This window comes from Myotis nattereri (assembly GCF_964212035.1).
Source record: "Myotis nattereri genome assembly, chromosome: X".
Lineage (NCBI taxonomy): Eukaryota > Metazoa > Chordata > Mammalia > Chiroptera > Vespertilionidae > Myotis > Myotis nattereri.
This window is the reverse complement of record NC_138078.1, coordinates 43519705-43537034: the sequence shown is the minus strand read 5'-3', so window position 1 is coordinate 43537034 and position 17330 is coordinate 43519705. Positions and strand designations below refer to the sequence as shown.

The following is a 17330-nucleotide window of genomic DNA, read 5'->3' as shown; positions in this document are numbered from 1 at the left end:
ATTTTTCCTTTGTGGCCCCGCCCCCCCCCCCTCCTTTTTGCTGATCGATAATTGTAGTATTTTCTCTGAAACCTCTTCATTGACCAACGATTGATAAATGAAGACTACTCCTAGGCCAGTTAACTTTAATCACCAACTTTAGAGAAGGAAAAGGTTTGTGGAAGTCTTATAATTAATGTTTCTGCACCACTAGTGAATTCGCTTATTGAACAGTAATTCTGAGCCTAAGGCAATTTCTAGGTCCTTTTGATGTATTTTTATTTAAGCTTTAATTAAGACCTACTGTGTGCCAGCTACTATTGGAGGACTTTGGGATACATCAGTACATAAATCAGACCAAGTTTGAGGACACGGACCTAGAATCTATGAAGTAAAATATGTAGTGTCTCAGATGAAGATAAATTGCTACAGAGAAAAAGAACACCAGGTAAAAGGATAGAAATTATGTGTGTTGGCCGGGGGGGGGGCCACATGTGATTCTGTTTTAGATAAAAAGGCACCCTGAGGAAGCGACATTTCCCCAGAGATTCATTGCATAAATAAAGCTGATTCTACAAATGACTGTGATCTTGACAAAGTAACTCTAATTTATTATGTATTGATTGCTTTTAATTATCTGACTTCATTACCTTTTAAGTAACATTAAAAGAACTTTATCTGATCTTACCTCGGTTAATGAAACCAGCAAAATATGTATAATGTGTTTAAAGAGCTTATAGGGAAAGAGAGCAATGAGAAAAAAAAACAACTAAATAAAAAAAACCTAAGCAGCAAATTGTGGACATAAATATATTGATGGCAAAATTTGGATTTCTATACTTTAAAAATCTAAGACCATAAAAATTAAGATTGAACATAGATTGGGCCTTCAGTAATTTCAAAAATACACATATTCATAGATACAATATTATATTTATATTTAGGAGTTTCTGGAAAATGTGTTTTCACAGATATGAAAATGTTCAGTTTCATAGGCTGAAATCCATTTTTAAAAATAGTATCTGAAAAACAACTGAATTTCTATAAAATATAAAAGGCACTTTTGAACTGTAAGTAAAACCTGGGATAGGGGGAGGATACTATTGTGCCAAGAAAGAATTGAAATTGTAATGAAAAATAATTTAGAAAAATAACAATGACAATACTACACATCAAACCTAGAATGAAACAGAATTGATAGCAGAAAGAATATTGTAGAGGGTAAAACTTTTGATCCATAAACTGAAATGGTACAAGAAATGTAACTAAAGTCACATAAACGTTTAAACTTGTAGATAATTTTTTGAGTTTATTTGTGCCAAACAATTGCTGGGAAGCAAAATCTCAACAGATTGAAATTATGCTTCAGGGAATGACAGTTTTTTTTGGGTTTTTTTAACCTTATTTTATACATTACAATAAAAAGAGAAGATATAAATGGGTTACATGAAATCCAATGCCGATAGATTAGGGAGGCAGGAGAAAGCAAAGTGGAGAAACCTCTGGGACTGGATAAAAAGTGAAACGATAGACATAAGTTTCTTTTACATAGTTGGGTATAGGATAGTTAACAGTCAACAATTAACTCAATAACAATGAGGGAGTTTGTGGTCTCTGCAGATTGGTCTCTTAAAAATGTATCTCCATATTTTCTATTTTTTATATCTCTTGCTACCATACTTTCACAGGACTTTGTGTTGTCCCAGTATCTAAGTAAGGGAGGTGTGTAATGCATGTTTATCAGAAGCATAAAGATCTATCATCTACTCACTGACCTTTGACATATATATCAGAAGGCAAATGGTACTTGATCTAGGAAACTTTTTCTGATCTTTCTGGAGAAGAGAAGACCATTGGGATCCATCAGTAGCTACTCCCAGAATTTATTTAAAGAATTGGAGTTGAGTTCTGCAAGGAGTAGACTGTAGTGGAGACCCAGATTGTCTTTCAGGACTGAAGGACTTATTTTCCCAGATCCTGGAAGTGCTTCCAGTAGTTAGTTTTTCCAGCAGATATGCCATACATATGCTGTTGCCCTTCTTTGGGAAATACCTAAACTGAAAAGAGCTGCTTTGGCCAAGATTATTCTCCTCTTTTGGGCCAGCTCATAGCTAATGACTGGTTTAGCAAGTCTATAAAGACCCCAACTTGCAAAACAAGAAGAGTTTACCTATTTTCAGGATTCCTTGTAATCTCAGCCAAGAACTTGGTTGAATATATTATCAAAACTACATAATTTCTTTCCAATTTAATTAGAATTTTTAACTTTTAGAAACCTTAATTTCCAATCATAACCAAAAAAAGTAAGCAGCCAGCATTCCCTAAATTGACTTTTTAAAAATTTGATTTTTTTAGAGAGAGGAAGGGAAAGAGAGGTGGGGGGGAGAGAGAAAGAGGGAGAGAAACATCTATCGGTTGCATCCTACACATAACCCAACCAGGGATGGAACCTGCAACCTGGGTATGTGCCCTGACCTGGAATAGAACCCACCACCTCTTGGTGTATGGGACGATGCTCCAACCAACTGAACCACACCAGCCTGGGCTCCCTAGATTGACTTTAATGAACACAGTTATAATCTTTAGAAACCCAACTTCCTCTATTGACAAACACACCTACTTTCAAGAAACTTACAAAGTATGAGACATTTATTAACAGCTTCAGATCCACTCCACAGCCTATCTGCAACAAAAGCCAAAAGCAGGTAAACCTGTGACTTGTCTAGGAATTAATGTTTCAGTATTTCATGTTTCAAAATACCTAGATATTCAATAGCTTTTATCAAATTTACTAATTTAGAAATGAATAGCTGAAAAAATTAAATTGATTTGCTTAGATATGGCGAAGGTGCCGTTTGTTTTTATTTTTTTTTTAAAAAAACAACACTTTTTCTTTTCTTTTTTTTAAAATATATTTTATTGATTTTCCACAGAGAGGATGGGAGAGAGACAGAGAGTCAGAAACATCGATGAGAGAGAAACATCGATCAGCCGCCTCCTGCACATCCCCCACCGGGGATATGCCCGCAACTCAGGTACAAGCCCTTGACCGGAATCGAACCCGGGACCTCTCAGTCCGCAGGCCGACTCTCTATCCACTGAGCCAAACCGGTTTTGGCAATGCTGTTTGTTTTTAAAATAAATCTTTATTGTTGAAAGCATTATATATGTCCCCCTTTTCCCTCCATTCCTCTCTCCCCCCGCCCCCCAAGCCTTCACTACCCTATTGTCTGTGTCTATGGGTTATGCATATATACATACTAGAGGCCCGGTGCTCACAAATTTGTGCCCTCGGAGGGGGGGAGAGGGGGTCCCTCAGCCTGGCCTGTGCCCTCTCGCAGTCTGGGACCCCCTCACCACCCTAGTGTTTGTGTCCATTGGTTATGCTTATATGCATGCATACAAGTCTTTTGGTTGATCTCTTACCCCCCCACCCCACCCTTCCCTGCCTTCCTTATGAAGTTTGATGGTCTGTTCAATGCTTCTCTGTCTCTGGATCTATTCTTTAAAACATATCTATATTGATTTCAGAAAGGGAGGGGGAGAGAGAGGAAGATAGAAGCATCAGTGATGAGAGAGAATCATTGATCAGCTGCGGGGATTGAGCCAGCAACCCAGTCATGTGCCCTTGACTAGAATCAAATCCAGGACCATTCAGTCCATAGGCCAGTGAATGATTCACTGGACCAAACTGGCTAGGGCTCGCTCTGAATCTATTGTTTTTCCTTACCATTCCATTCTTTAAAAATTTTATTTATTTATTTATTTATTTATCTATCTATCTATCTATCTATCTATCTTTATTGATTGAGGTATTACATATGTGTCCTTATCCTCCCATTGCCCCTCCCCCCACTCTCCCACTCCTGCCTGCACCCCCCTGGTATCTGTGTCCATTGGTTAGGCTTATATGCATGCATACAAGTCCTTTGGTTGATCTCTTCCCCTGACCCCCCACCCTCCCCTACCTTCCCGATGGATGCTTCTCTGTCTCTGGATCTGTTTTTTGTTCATCAGTTTATGTTGTTCATTGTATTCCACAAATGAGTGATATCATGTGATATTTATCTTTCTCTGACTGGCTTATTTCACTTAGCTTAATGCTCTCCAGGTTCATCCAAGCGGTTGATAATGGTAAGAGTTCTTTCTTTTTTACAGAAGCATAATATTCCATTGTGAAGATGTAGCACAGTTTTTTAATCCACTCATCTGCTGATGGGCACTTAGGCTGTTTCCAAATCTTAGCTATGGTGAATAGTGCTGCTATGAACATAAGGGTGCATATATCCTTTTTTATTGGTGTTTATGATTTCTTGGGATGCTTTCCTAGAAGTGGGATCACTGGGTAATGGGAGTTCCATTATTAATTTTATGAGGAAACTTCATACTGTTTATTTTTATGTAGTCCCATTTGTTTAGTTTCTCCTTAGTTTCCATTGTCCTAGGAGTTGTATCGGTAAAGATGTTACTAGAACATATGTCTGACATTTTGATGTCTATGGATTCTTCTAAGATTTTTATGGGTTCCCTTCCCATCTTACATTTAAGTCCTTTAACCAAGTTGAGTTTATTTTTGTGTACGGTGTAAGTTAGTCTAGTTTCATTTTTTTGCAAGGATCTGTCCAATTTTCCCAATGCCATTTATTGAAGAGACTGTCCTGACTCCATTGTATGCTCTTGCCTCTTTGTCAAATATTAATTGAGCATAGTGGTTTGGGTCCATTTATGGGTTCTCTTTTCTGTTCCATTGATCTATACATTGAGTGGCCAGATTATTATGACCCAATTGCCTTCAATACTGTGGCGATTCTTCCTGGCATTGACTGCATGAGATGTTGAAAGGTGATGGCGCGGAATCTGACACCATGCCTGATGAATAGCACTGTCCAGTTCTGCGAGATTTGATGGTTGTGGAACCAGCTGCCTGATGGCTTTTTAAAGTTCGTCCCACAAATGCTCAATTGGATTGAGATCTGGTGATTGTGGGGGCCATCTAAGCAAGGTACAGTCTCCCTCATTTTCTTGAAAGCACTCCTGTACAATACGAGCACCGTGGTATGGTGCATTGTCTTGTTGGAAGAAACCGTCTCCATTGGGATATGCCATCAACATGATAGGATGAACTTGATCAGCAAAGATACTTAGGTATGTTGTGCTATTCAGACATTGTTCCACACAAATTAACGGGCCCAAATCGTGCCAGGAAAACATGCCCCAAACCATAACACTGCCCCCACCAGCTTGAAGGGCTGTATTCATGCATGTGGGGAGCATGCTTTCATGCTGTTTCCGCCAAAGTCTCACTCTGCCATCTGCATGATACAACTGGAAACGTGATTCATCGGACCACATGACTTTTTTCCAATGCTCAACTGTCCAATCCTTGTGTTCCTGTGCGAATTGGAGACATTTTATCTTGGTAACTGCAGACAGCAAAGGTGTTCAAATAGGCCTTCGGCTTCCATATCCCATACGATGCAGTGTACGGCTAATTTGCCTACAAACATCAGGTGGTCATAATAATCTGGTCACTCAGTGTGTGACTGTTCTTGTGCCAGTACCAGGCAGTTTTGAGAACCATGGCTTTGTAATACAGCGTGATATCTTGTATTGTGATCCCTTCAACTTTGTTCTTCTTTTTCAAAATTGCTGAGGCTGCCTGGGGTCTTTTTTAAAATTCCATATACATTTTTGGAGAATTTGTTCTTGGTCTGTGAAATATGCCATTGGTCTTTTAAGGGGGATTTCATTGAATCTATTGATTGCTTTGGGTAGTATGGACATTTTGATGATGTTGATTCTACCAATCCATGAACATGGTATGTTCTTCCATTTGTTTATGTCTTCCTCTATCACTTTTGCAATGTCCTGCAGTTTTCTAAGTACAGGTCTTTTACCTCCGTAGTTAAGTTCATTCCTAGGTTTCTTAATTTTGGGGGGTACAATGGTAAATGGGATTGTTTTTTTAGTTTCTCTTTCTGTGAGTTCATTATAGGTGTATAAAAAAGCCATAGATTTCTGGGTGTTTATTTTGTATCCTGCTACATTGCTAAATTCATTTATTAAATCTAGTAATTTTTAATGGAGTCTTTGGGGCTTTCTATGTACAATATCATGTCATCTGCAAATAATGACAGTTTTACTTCTTCTTTTCCAATTTTGATGCCTTTTATTTCTTCTTCTTATCTGATCACTATGGCTAGCACTTCCAGTACTATGTTGAACAGAGGGTTAAAAGTGGGCATTCCTGTCTTGTTCCTGTTCTTAGGGGAAATGGTTTTAGTTTCTGCCCATTAAGTATGATGTTGGCTGTAGATTTGTCATGTAAGGCTTTTATTATGTTGAGGTATGATCCCTCTAATCCCACTTTGCTGAGAGTTTTTATCAAGAAAGGGTGTTGGATTTGGTCAAATCCTTTTTCTGCATCAATTGACATGATTATGTGATTTTTGTCTCTCAATTTGTTTATGTGCTGTATCACGTTTATTGATTTGTGGATATTGTACCATCCTTGTATCCTGGAATAAATCCCAGTTGGTCATCGTGTATGACCTTTCTAATGTAAGGCTGGATCTGATTTGCTAGGATTTTGTTAGAGGATTTTAGCATCTATGTTCATCCGAGATATTGACCTGAAATTTTCTTTATTTTTAGTGTTTTTATCTGGTTCTTAGATTAAGGTAATGCTGGCTTTATAGAAAGAGCTTGGAAGTGTTCCTTCCTCTTGAATTTTTTGGAATAGTATGAGGAGGATAGGTTTTAGTTATTCTTTTAACGTTTGGTAAAAACTACCCTGTGAAGCCGTTGGCCCAGGACTTTTGTTTGCTGGATGTTTTTTGATGACTGCTTCAATTTCCTGCATAGTTATCAGCTTAGTCAGATGATTTTATTGTTCCTGATTTAGTTTTGGAAGGTCATATTTTGCTAGGAATATGTCCAATTTTTCTAGGTTGAACAGTTTGTTGGAATAGAGCTGTTCATAGTATTATTATTGTGGTTTTTTTTATTTTTTTTAAACAATTCTTTGTATTTCTGTGGGGTCTGTTGTTATTTTGCATCTTTCATTTCTGATTTTATTTATTTGGGTCCTCTCTCTTTGCTTCTTGGTGAGCCTGGCTAGTGGTTCATCAATCTTGTTTATCCTTTAAAAAAACCAGCTCTTGGTTTCATCGATCTTTTGTATTTTTTTTTTGTCTCTATGTAATCTATTTCCACTCTGATCTTTATTATTTCCTTCCTTCTGCTCACTCTGGGATTTTCTTGTTGCTCTCTTTCTACTTCTTTAAGTTGTAGAATTAGATAACTTATTACCCGTTGTTCTTATTTTTTGAGGTAGGCCTGTAAAGCTATAAACTTCCCTCTCAGGACTGCTTTCGCTGTGTCCCATAGATTTTGGATTGTTGTGTTTTCACTGTCATTTGCTTCCAGGATGTTCTTTATATCTACTTTGATCTATTTGGTAACCTAGTCATTGTTTAATAACATAGTATTTCACCTCCAAATGTTTGACTTTTTGTGATTGCTTTTATTGTAGTTTATTTCTTTTTTTCTTTTTTAAAAAATTATAAAGCTCATTTTTAATTATTTTCTGTGTATTTTGTTCACATTTCACAAAGCAACTTGGATCCAAAGTCTTTATGAATGAGTCTCTAGGAAAAGCAGGAAATATAGACAGGAGGTGCAAAACGGCAATAAACCCAACTCAATTTTCTCCACTTCTAAAAAACCAACCCGAAGGTAGAAGACCCTCATCAGAGTGTGAAACAGGGATGTAAAACAAAAGTTCTTTGTTTTTGGTCATTTTTGCTTTAGTGAGTACAAGTCCAGTTTTTAAGCTTAAGAGTTTTACTTTCTTGCACATTTGCCTCCTGAAACTAAGTGAAGATTTGTAACCTGAACACCCCCTTCTATGCTACATTATCATGACTTACAGTACACAGTTCTGCTTTTTGCCATAAAAATCTTAGCGCATCCCATAAAAACCCCCAAATGATTAATGAACTGCTGAGAATTCTGACTCGCTGGAGATGATTTAATTAGGAATCATCTTTCCAAACATTCATTCAGTGCTTCAAAATAAGTACTCATCTAATTTAATTATGATGACTTCACCGGGATGGTAACACTGCCCACGACGATGTTTACAAAAGCACTTGTCACTCCCTTCGGATGTAGCAATGCAGGAAGAAGAAAAAAACAGTCTGTTTCCATATTCCTCATGTGTTTATACTCTGTAACAAGTGACAGAGTTTAAGTGTCACTTAAGATTATTTCAACAGCGAAGCACTTCAAGTTTGTGTGTCCCGCCATCTTCCATCCTTAAGTGAATCCTAAACTCGCTGGGCTTTTATTCCAGCAACGATTCCCACTCGGTACACGAGACAGGTATTCCAAGGCAACCGAAGCAAAAGACGACAGGATTCTAGCGTGAGGCCAGCGGATTTCAATGCCGCTCCAACATCAAACAGTCCCACGGAGGTTACTGCAACACCCGAGCGCTTCCAAAATAAGGTGCCCTCCCAGCGCACCCGCGCGGCCAGGCATAAGCAACAGCTGACCAGATGCTGCACCAGGGGTGCTCCGAATAGCCTACCCTTGACCGATCACCTGCTGTTCGGCCTTGCACATCTTCCTAGTCTGTCCTAACCACAAACCTGTGAAGTTACGCATTATTATTATTCCCATGAACAAAGCTGGACACTTGGACCCAAGGCCCCAGGGCTGATCGGTGGCGGCACGAGGATTTGAAAACACCACCACACATACCCCAACGGTCCAGGATCTCTGCCCCTGAAAAGACACTTCTGTGCAAAAAGGCACCCGCGAGTCGGGAGGCTCCGGAGCTGGCCGCGTAGGCGCGGGGGCGGGGGGGGGGGGGCAAGGGCACACTCTCCACACAGACGCCCGTCCGGAACGCGACCCGCTGCGCCGGCGGCCCGGGGCACCCAGGAGGGCCGCAGTGGAGAGAGGCGCCCCCACGGGCCGGCGGGCGGGAGTCCTCCGAGCCGGGAGGAACCGCGGCGCGGGCCACCCAGTCGCCGGCACCGGCACCTTAGGCTGCGGCCAGCAAGAGCGCGCTGCTGGCCCGCTCGGGGGAACCTTGGCTGCGTTCGCCAGCCGCTCCGCCCAGCAGCCGCGCAGCATATCCGGGTCCCGCTTCACCACACTCACCTGCCTGGCGCTCCGCCGCCGCCCAAGCCGCAGGGGGCCCCAAGCTCGGGTGTGCGGTCAGCAGCCCAGACCACCCCGAGCGTCCAGCTGCGGCGCTCCCATCCTGCCTCTCTCGGTCACCTCCCGCCGGCCCCGCGCCGCGCTACACCGTCCAGCTGCCCACTGCCATGGCCCGCCCCGTTCCTCCACCGCAGCAGCCACTGCTGCTCCCGCCGCCTATTGTAGTCTATTTCTAATATTATGCCATTGTGATCTGCAAAGATGCTTGAAATGATTTCAATCTTCTTGAATTTCAAGAGCGTTTGCCTGTGTTCCAATATGTGGTCTATCTTTGAAAATGTCCCATGTGCACTTGAGAAGAATGTATATTCTGTGGCCTTGGGGTGAAAAGTTCTGAAGATGTTGATTTAGTTCATCTGATCTGGTGAACCATTTAGGATTGCTGTGTTTTGGGGTGTTTTTTTTTTTTTTTGCTGATTTTTTGTCTAGAAGATTTATTCAGTGATGTCAATTAGGTATTAAATTTCCCAACTATGATTGTATTACTGTCGATCTCTCCCTTGATATTTCCTAGAAGTTTTTTTGTGTGTGTGTGTGTGTGTGTTTTTTGGTATGTATTTGGGTGGTTCTCAATTGGATGCATATTTGCTTACCAGAGTTATTTCCTCTTGTTATATCAACCCCTTTGGTATTATGAAGTGGCCTTCCTTATCTCTTGTTATGGCCTTCACTTTGAGGTTTATTTTGTCAGATATAAGTGTTGGCACCCCAGCTTTTCTTTAATTTCCATTTGCCTGAAAGATATTTTTCCATCCCTTCACTTTCAGTCTGTGTGAGTCCTTTGTTCTGCAGTGGGTCTCTTGTAGACAGCATATATATGGGTCATTTTTTCTTATTCATTTAGCCAATTTATGTCTTTTGATTGGAGCGTTTAGTCCATTTACATTTAAGTTTGTTCTTGATAGGTACTTGTTTGTAGTCATTTCTGCTCTTTATGTCTGTGTTCCTTCTTCCCTTTTTATTTCTTCTTTTTACAACAGTCCCGTTAGCATTTCTTGCATTGCTGTCTTGGTGGTAATAAACTCCCTTAGACCTTTTTTTGTCTCTGAAGCTCTTGATTTCCCTTTCAAATTTGAATGATAGCCTGGCTGGACAGAGTATTCTTGGATTCAGTCCCTTGCTTTGCGTCACTTTGTATTCTTCATTCCATTACCTTCTGGCCTGATGTGTTTCTGTTGAGACATCATTTGATAACCTAGTGGGAGATCCTTTGTAGGTAACTCTCTGTTTCTCTTTTGTAGCCTTTAAGGTTCTCTCCTTTTCATTAATATTTGCCATTGTAATTATGACGTGTCGTGGTTTGGGTCTTTTTGGGTTCATATAGTTCGGTACTCTGTGTGTTTTGTGTCTTTTTTTCTTCCCCGAATTAGGGAAGCTTTCTGTCATTATTTCTTCAAATAAGTTTTTAAATCCTTGCTCCTCTTCTTGTCCTTCTGGCACCCCTATTATATGTACATTACTTCATTTCATGTTTTACCAAAGCTCCTTTAGCCTCTCTTCCTACATTTCTAATTTTTTTTTTTCTCCAGTTGCTGTTGAGGTTGGGTGTGTTTTTCTGCCCTATTTTCTAACTCACTAATTCGGTCCTCTGCTTCTCCTAGTCTACTGTTGGAACCTTCCATTGTGTTTTTTATTGTAGCTGTATCACTTTTGCTTTCCTCTTGATTCTTACATAAGTTGATTTTCTCATCTAACTGGTTTAGGAACTATATGATCCTTACTCTGAATTCTTTTTTCTGACCTATTGCTTACCTCTGTGTCATTTAGTTCCTTTCCTGTCAACTCCTATTCTTTCCTTTGGGGGTTGTTTCTTTTTCTTCCCATTTTTGCTCTCTCTTTCTGACCCTGGGCACACTGCTTGGGGTTTGGGTGGCTGAGTAACTCTCAGGGCAATGGTCCAGAAATCATTAGCCTGTAAGGCTGGGCCTGCCTTGAATCTCACACCTATATTGTCTCTTCTGCATTTTATTCCCTTTTCCCATGCATCTGGTACCTCAGTTGCCTGCTTCAGATGCTCAGGGTAGTGGGAGAGGGTGCACAGTTCCCCTGGTGTGTGACTCCCTGTGAGTACCCAGAGCCCTCTGACATGCAATTCACTGTGCAGCCCTGACACCCTCTGGCAGCGCACTTGTGGCACAGTCCTGTGGCCCCTGGCTAGGCACACTGGCTTGCTTGGGGTCACCCTGGCAATACTTTCCCATGGCCCCGAGTGAGGCATGTGCTGGGTTGCTTTAGGTAGCCCCTGCAAGACTCTCCCAGGGGCCAGGGAGAAGCAGGTGCATGTTGCTCTGGGTCACACAGTCCTGGCTTTCTTGTAGCCTGGTGTGAGACCTGTGCTGGGTTGCTCCAGTTCTCCCCTCCTCATCATGGGGCCTGGGCAGGTTGCCCTGTGTCACTCAGATCGCTCTCCCATGTTACCCGGAGTGAGGTGCACATTGGGTTGTTCCAGATGGCCCTGGCAGGACTATCCCGGGTGCTGGGGTGGAATGGGCATGGGTTGCTCAAGGTTGCACAGTCAGAGCTCCCCTATGGTGTGTCCTGGGTTGCTCTGGGTTGCCTTGACAGCAAGTCCTGGTGCTGTGGGTGGAGCGGGTGCAGGGTGGCTCTGGGTCAGGCTAGCAGCATGGTTCTTGGGTCCAGGGTGGTGGTGAGGAACAGGGTTCCTCCTGGCTTGCTCTCACTGTGGGATTCTAGGATGCTGTGTCCCAGCGGCTGGTGAGGAGGCCTGGTTCCGGAGCTCACTCTTGCAGCCCGCACCCTGCAGACCTCTGGGAGCCTACCAGGAGGTACTGCACCACTCACTGCCAGGGCACGGTGGTGGTTCCATGTGGTTTATGGCTGGCAAGCGGTGTTCTCTAGGCAAACTCTGCCCTTCCTTATTGAAAACTGTCTCCTCAGCTGTGTCTAATTTATTAATTCAGGGTGGATGTTCTCTGATTTAGTTGCTTTTCTGGCCTGGCCCTACGAGGAGGTGCACAACACTGCTGCCTATTTGGCTGCCATTTTCTATCCTCGAGTTCTTTATTTTAGTTGTAATTTTTATCTGGTTGTAGGAGGCTGTAAGTACAGGCATTTACCTACACTGCTATCTTGGTTATCCACCCAATGTAATTTTTAAAATGATATAAAGTTTGGCTACATAAACAAACCTTGAATAAGATTGTGAAATATTTACACCTGGTTGTTTTTTGGTGGTGGGGTTGAGAGCAGATATACCCCACACTTATCAGTGAGACTGAAAGCTTTCCCCTTAAGATCAGAAACAGGACAAGGATGACCATTCTCACAACTTCTGTTGAACAATATACTGGAGGTTCTAGCAAATACAGAAAGTTAAGACAATCTCAAGAGGTTAAAAAACACACATTTGACAAAATTCAACAACCCTTCATGATAAGAACACTCCACAAATTTGGACTAGAAAAGAACTTCCTCACCTGGTAGAGTATGTATATTTAAAAAACCATGGCTAGCATTATACTAATGGTCTTAAAGCCTGAAAGCTTTCCCCCTAAGATCAGGAACAAGACAAGCATGCCTGCTCTTATCACTTCTATTCACCATTTTACAGAACTTCTAGTGAGGGCAAGGAAGTGAAATAAAAGAAACCCAGAATGCCAAGGATGAAATCAAAGTATCCCTACTTTCAGATGATACAGTCTTGAATACAGAAATTTCTAAGGAATCCTCTAAAAAACTATTGGGACTATTAAATCAGTTCAGTTTAGCAAGGCTTCAGAATTAAAGATCAACATACAAAAATAATTATCTTTCTATAAGCTAAAAATAACCCAAAAATGAAATCAGAAAAATAATTTCCATTTACAACAGCATAAAAACAAGAATGAAATCCTTAAAAAAAAATTAACAAAAGAGCCCAGTCAGTTTGGCTCAGTAAATAGAGCATCCACCAGGCAGACTGAAGTGTCCCAGGTTCAATGATTCTGGTCAAGGGCTCATACCTCAGTTGCAGGATCAATTCCCGCCTCTGGTTGGGGCACTGGTGGGAGGCAACCAACTAATGTGTCTTTCTCACATCGATGTTTCTCTCTCTCTGTCTCTCCCTCTCCCTTCCACTGTCTCAAAAAATAATCAGTGGAAAAATATTCTCGAGTGAGTATTAACAACAAAACTAACAAAAGATGTGTGAAACTTATACACTAAATACTTCATAGTGTTTTATAACATATTAAATAAAAATAAATAGAACAATATCCTGTGCTCATGTACAGGATGACTTAATATTGTTGGGGTAATACTCCCCAAATTGATCTGCAGCTTCCACAATATTTATCAAAGGGAGAGAGAGAATGGATTTCTTACTTCATGTCTCAGTTAAAACTGCTTGAAAAAAGCAATGCTTTATATACTATGGACATGTATTAATTTAATAAAAATATAAACTTAAAGGTAGATTTAAACATGATAAGTAATGAGGTTAACTATAAGCATATATCAAACTTTGAACCACAGAAATTTTTACCTCTTGAACTCATTCCTGCAATAGCATTTAATTGTTTAGTAATAAGACTTCTTTCATCACTCTGTGTTGGGGACTACTCATGCTCTGTGGCTCTAAACTTTGATTTTTGAAAATGTTTTTCTTTGTCATTGCATTTATGGAACCAGTTGCATATCCCAATCAAGTCATATTGAAAATAAAGATCAACTACTACATTCATTATTCTTTTGTCTGTGTTTTACCAAATATATTTGTACTGGCTGTCTAAAAGATTCATATACAAACCATATAGCTAAGTAGTAACTTAAAGAAAAATATTGTGAATTTTAAAAATTACACAACCCAAAATCATTTCAAAATTGTAAAATACAAAGAAGAAAAATAAGGAGAAAAAAAGTCATATTCAATAATATAACCCTCAAATAGCTTTTCTTGATTTCTCAGTGTCTAATTTTCCATATTTACTTATCTATAAAAATGGAAAACATATTCACAAATCTTTATGACGTTTGTATAAGATGTAAACAATTTGGAAAACAGAAAGGAAATCTGTCCAATATGTAAATTATAGTTTTATAATTTATTTCCCCCGTAATAATGGGTTTTTTATCCTGAATGCTCCACTCATGTTATGTTTAATAACTTAAATGGTGGTGATTATGTTGTAAATTAAGACTACTGCAATAAAACTGTATAATGAGTAAATGTTCTCACTGCAGCACTTTACAGATTTTTTCTATCTAATGTATCTCATCTTTATGGATATTTGTATTTGATTTTTTAAAACAAAAATGTTGGATTACTCTAATTGGTTATAATTTGTTTCTTTCATTTACTGGATTAGATACATCTCTCACATATTTTTCCTAAGTCCTTAGCACATACATAAAAACTTGTCATCCACTAGACCACAAAGAAGGCTTAAATCTTAATTAGAAGAAACTCTACCCATCACAATTTTTGAACAGGGAAAGAATCAACCTCAAACTTAATGACCCAAGCTTTTATTTTTTTAAAGAAATGGAAAACGGCACTCCTGTGCTTTTGGCTTCAACGACAGGAAGTCAGGAGGCAATAGCAGTTGGAACTCCCGTGACACAAGAATGGGGCTGTACGCAAGCCTTGTGTGACGTCATGGAAGCTCTTCGAGAAAAACAGCCACAGCTTTCTAAGTCACACTAAGGGGCGCTGTGCGGGAACCTCTGGGGCAGTGGTACACCGGCTCACTGGAAGATCTACTTATAGCCATGAGCAGTAAGGAATATTTCAAGGGTGGACGCTCTGGCCGCTGGGTCCGGGGATGCCCTAGAGGGGAACAAGCTCCAGGGAGAAGAGCTAGTGGCCGTGGCAGAGGTGGTCAGTACAGTTCTGCCACCCTGTCTGACGTCTGTTACCGCTGCGGTGAATCTGGTCATCACGCTAAGAACTGTGACCTTCACGAGGACGTCTGCTACAACTGTCGGAGAAGTGGCCACATCGCCAAAGACTGTGTCGAGCCTACGCGGTCAAGAGAGCAGTGCTGTTACACTTGTGGCAAACCAGGCCATCTGGCTCGTGATTGTGACCGTCAGGAAGAGCAGAAGTGCTACTCTTGTGGTGAGTATGGCCACATTCAGAAAGACTGCATCCAAATCAAGTGCTACCGGTGTGGCAAGAACGGCCATATGGTCATCAACTGTCCCAAGACAATGAAGATCAAGTGCTATCGTTGTGGAAAGTCTGGGCATATAGCCCGGGATTGCCCCACTGAAGATCCCGCTTAAATTTTTCCTTTGTGGCCCCGCCCCCCCCCTCCTTTTTGCTGATTGATAATTGTAGTATTTTCTCTGAAACCTCTTCATTGACCAACGATTGATAAATGAAGACTACTCCTAGGCCAGTTAACTTTAATCACCAACTTTAGAGAAGGAAAAGGTTTGTGGAAGTCTTATAATTAATGTTTCTGCACCACTAGTGAATTCGCTTATTGAACAGTAATTCTGAGCCTAAGGCAATTTCTAGGTCCTTTTGATGTATTTTTATTTAAGCTTTAATTAAGACCTACTGTGTGCCAGCTACTATTGGAGGACTTTGGGATACATCAGTACATAAATCAGACCAAGTTTGAGGACACGGACCTAGAATCTATGAAGTAAAATATGTAGTGTCTCAGATGAAGATAAATTGCTACAGAGAAAAAGAACACCAGGTAAAAGGATAGAAATTATGTGTGTTGGCCGGGGGGGGGCCACATGTGATTCTGTTTTAGATAAAAAGGCACCCTGAGGAAGCGACATTTCCCCAGAGATTCATTGCATAAATAAAGCTGATTCTACAAATGACTGTGATCTTGACAAAGTAACTCTAATTTATTATGTATTGATTGCTTTTAATTATCTGACTTCATTACCTTTTAAGTAACATTAAAAGAACTTTATCTGATCTTACCTCGGTTAATGAAACCAGCAAAATATGTATAATGTGTTTAAAGAGCTTATAGGGAAAGAGAGCAATGAGAAAAAAAACCAACTAAATAAAAAAAACCTAAGCAGCAAATTGTGGACATAAATATATTGATGGCAAAATTTGGATTTCTATACTTTAAAAATCTAAGACCATAAAAATTAAGATTGAACATAGATTGGGCCTTCAGTAATTTCAAAAATACACATATTCATAGATACAATATTATATTTATATTTAGGAGTTTCTGGAAAATGTGTTTTCACAGATATGAAAATGTTCAGTTTCATAGGCTGAAATCCATTTTTAAAAATAGTATCTGAAAAACAACTGAATTTCTATAAAATATAAAAGGCACTTTTGAACTGTAAGTAAAACCTGGGATAGGGGGAGGATACTATTGTGCCAAGAAAGAATTGAAATTGTAATGAAAAATAATTTAGAAAAATAACAATGACAATACTACACATCAAACCTAGAATGAAACAGAATTGATAGCAGAAAGAATATTGTAGAGGGTAAAACTTTTGATCCATAAACTGAAATGGTACAAGAAATGTAACTAAAGTCACATAAACGTTTAAACTTGTAGATAATTTTTTGAGTTTATTTGTGCCAAACAATTGCTGGGAAGCAAAATCTCAACAGATTGAAATTATGCTTCAGGGAATGACAGTTTTTTTGGGGTTTTTTTAACCTTATTTTATACATTACAATAAAAAGAGAAGATATAAATGGGTTACATGAAATCCAATGCCGATAGATTAGGGAGGCAGGAGAAAGCAAAGTGGAGAAACCTCTGGGACTGGATAAAAAGTGAAACGATAGACATAAGTTTCTTTTACATAGTTGGGTATAGGATAGTTAACAGTCAACAATTAACTCAATAACAATGAGGGAGTTTGTGGTCTCTGCAGATTGGTCTCTTAAAAATGTATCTCCATATTTTCTATTTTTTATATCTCTTGCTACCATACTTTCACAGGACTTTGTGTTGTCCCAGTATCTAAGTAAGGGAGGTGTGTAATGCATGTTTATCAGAAGCATAAAGATCTATCATCTACTCACTGACCTTTGACATATATATCAGAAGGCAAATGGTACTTGATCTAGGAAACTTTTTCTGATCTTTCTGGAGAAGAGAAGACCATTGGGATCCATCAGTAGCTACTCCCAGAATTTATTTAAAGAATTGGAGTTGAGTTCTGCAAGGAGT

The 17330-nt window shown here is 39.9% G+C and overlaps 1 protein-coding gene across 1 annotated transcript; it reads left to right on the top strand.

Moving 5' to 3' along the window:
- Positions 1-14919: 14919 nt before the first annotated feature.
- LOC308511311 (CCHC-type zinc finger nucleic acid binding protein-like) lies at positions 14920-15435 on the top strand (the record flags this gene model as incomplete). The annotated part of the gene is made up of 1 exon (XM_081081346.1): positions 14920-15435. The coding sequence occupies one exon, from the start codon at positions 14920-14922 to the stop codon at positions 15433-15435; it is 516 nt and encodes a 171-aa protein (XP_080937472.1).
- Between the last annotated feature and the right edge of the window lie 1895 nt (positions 15436-17330).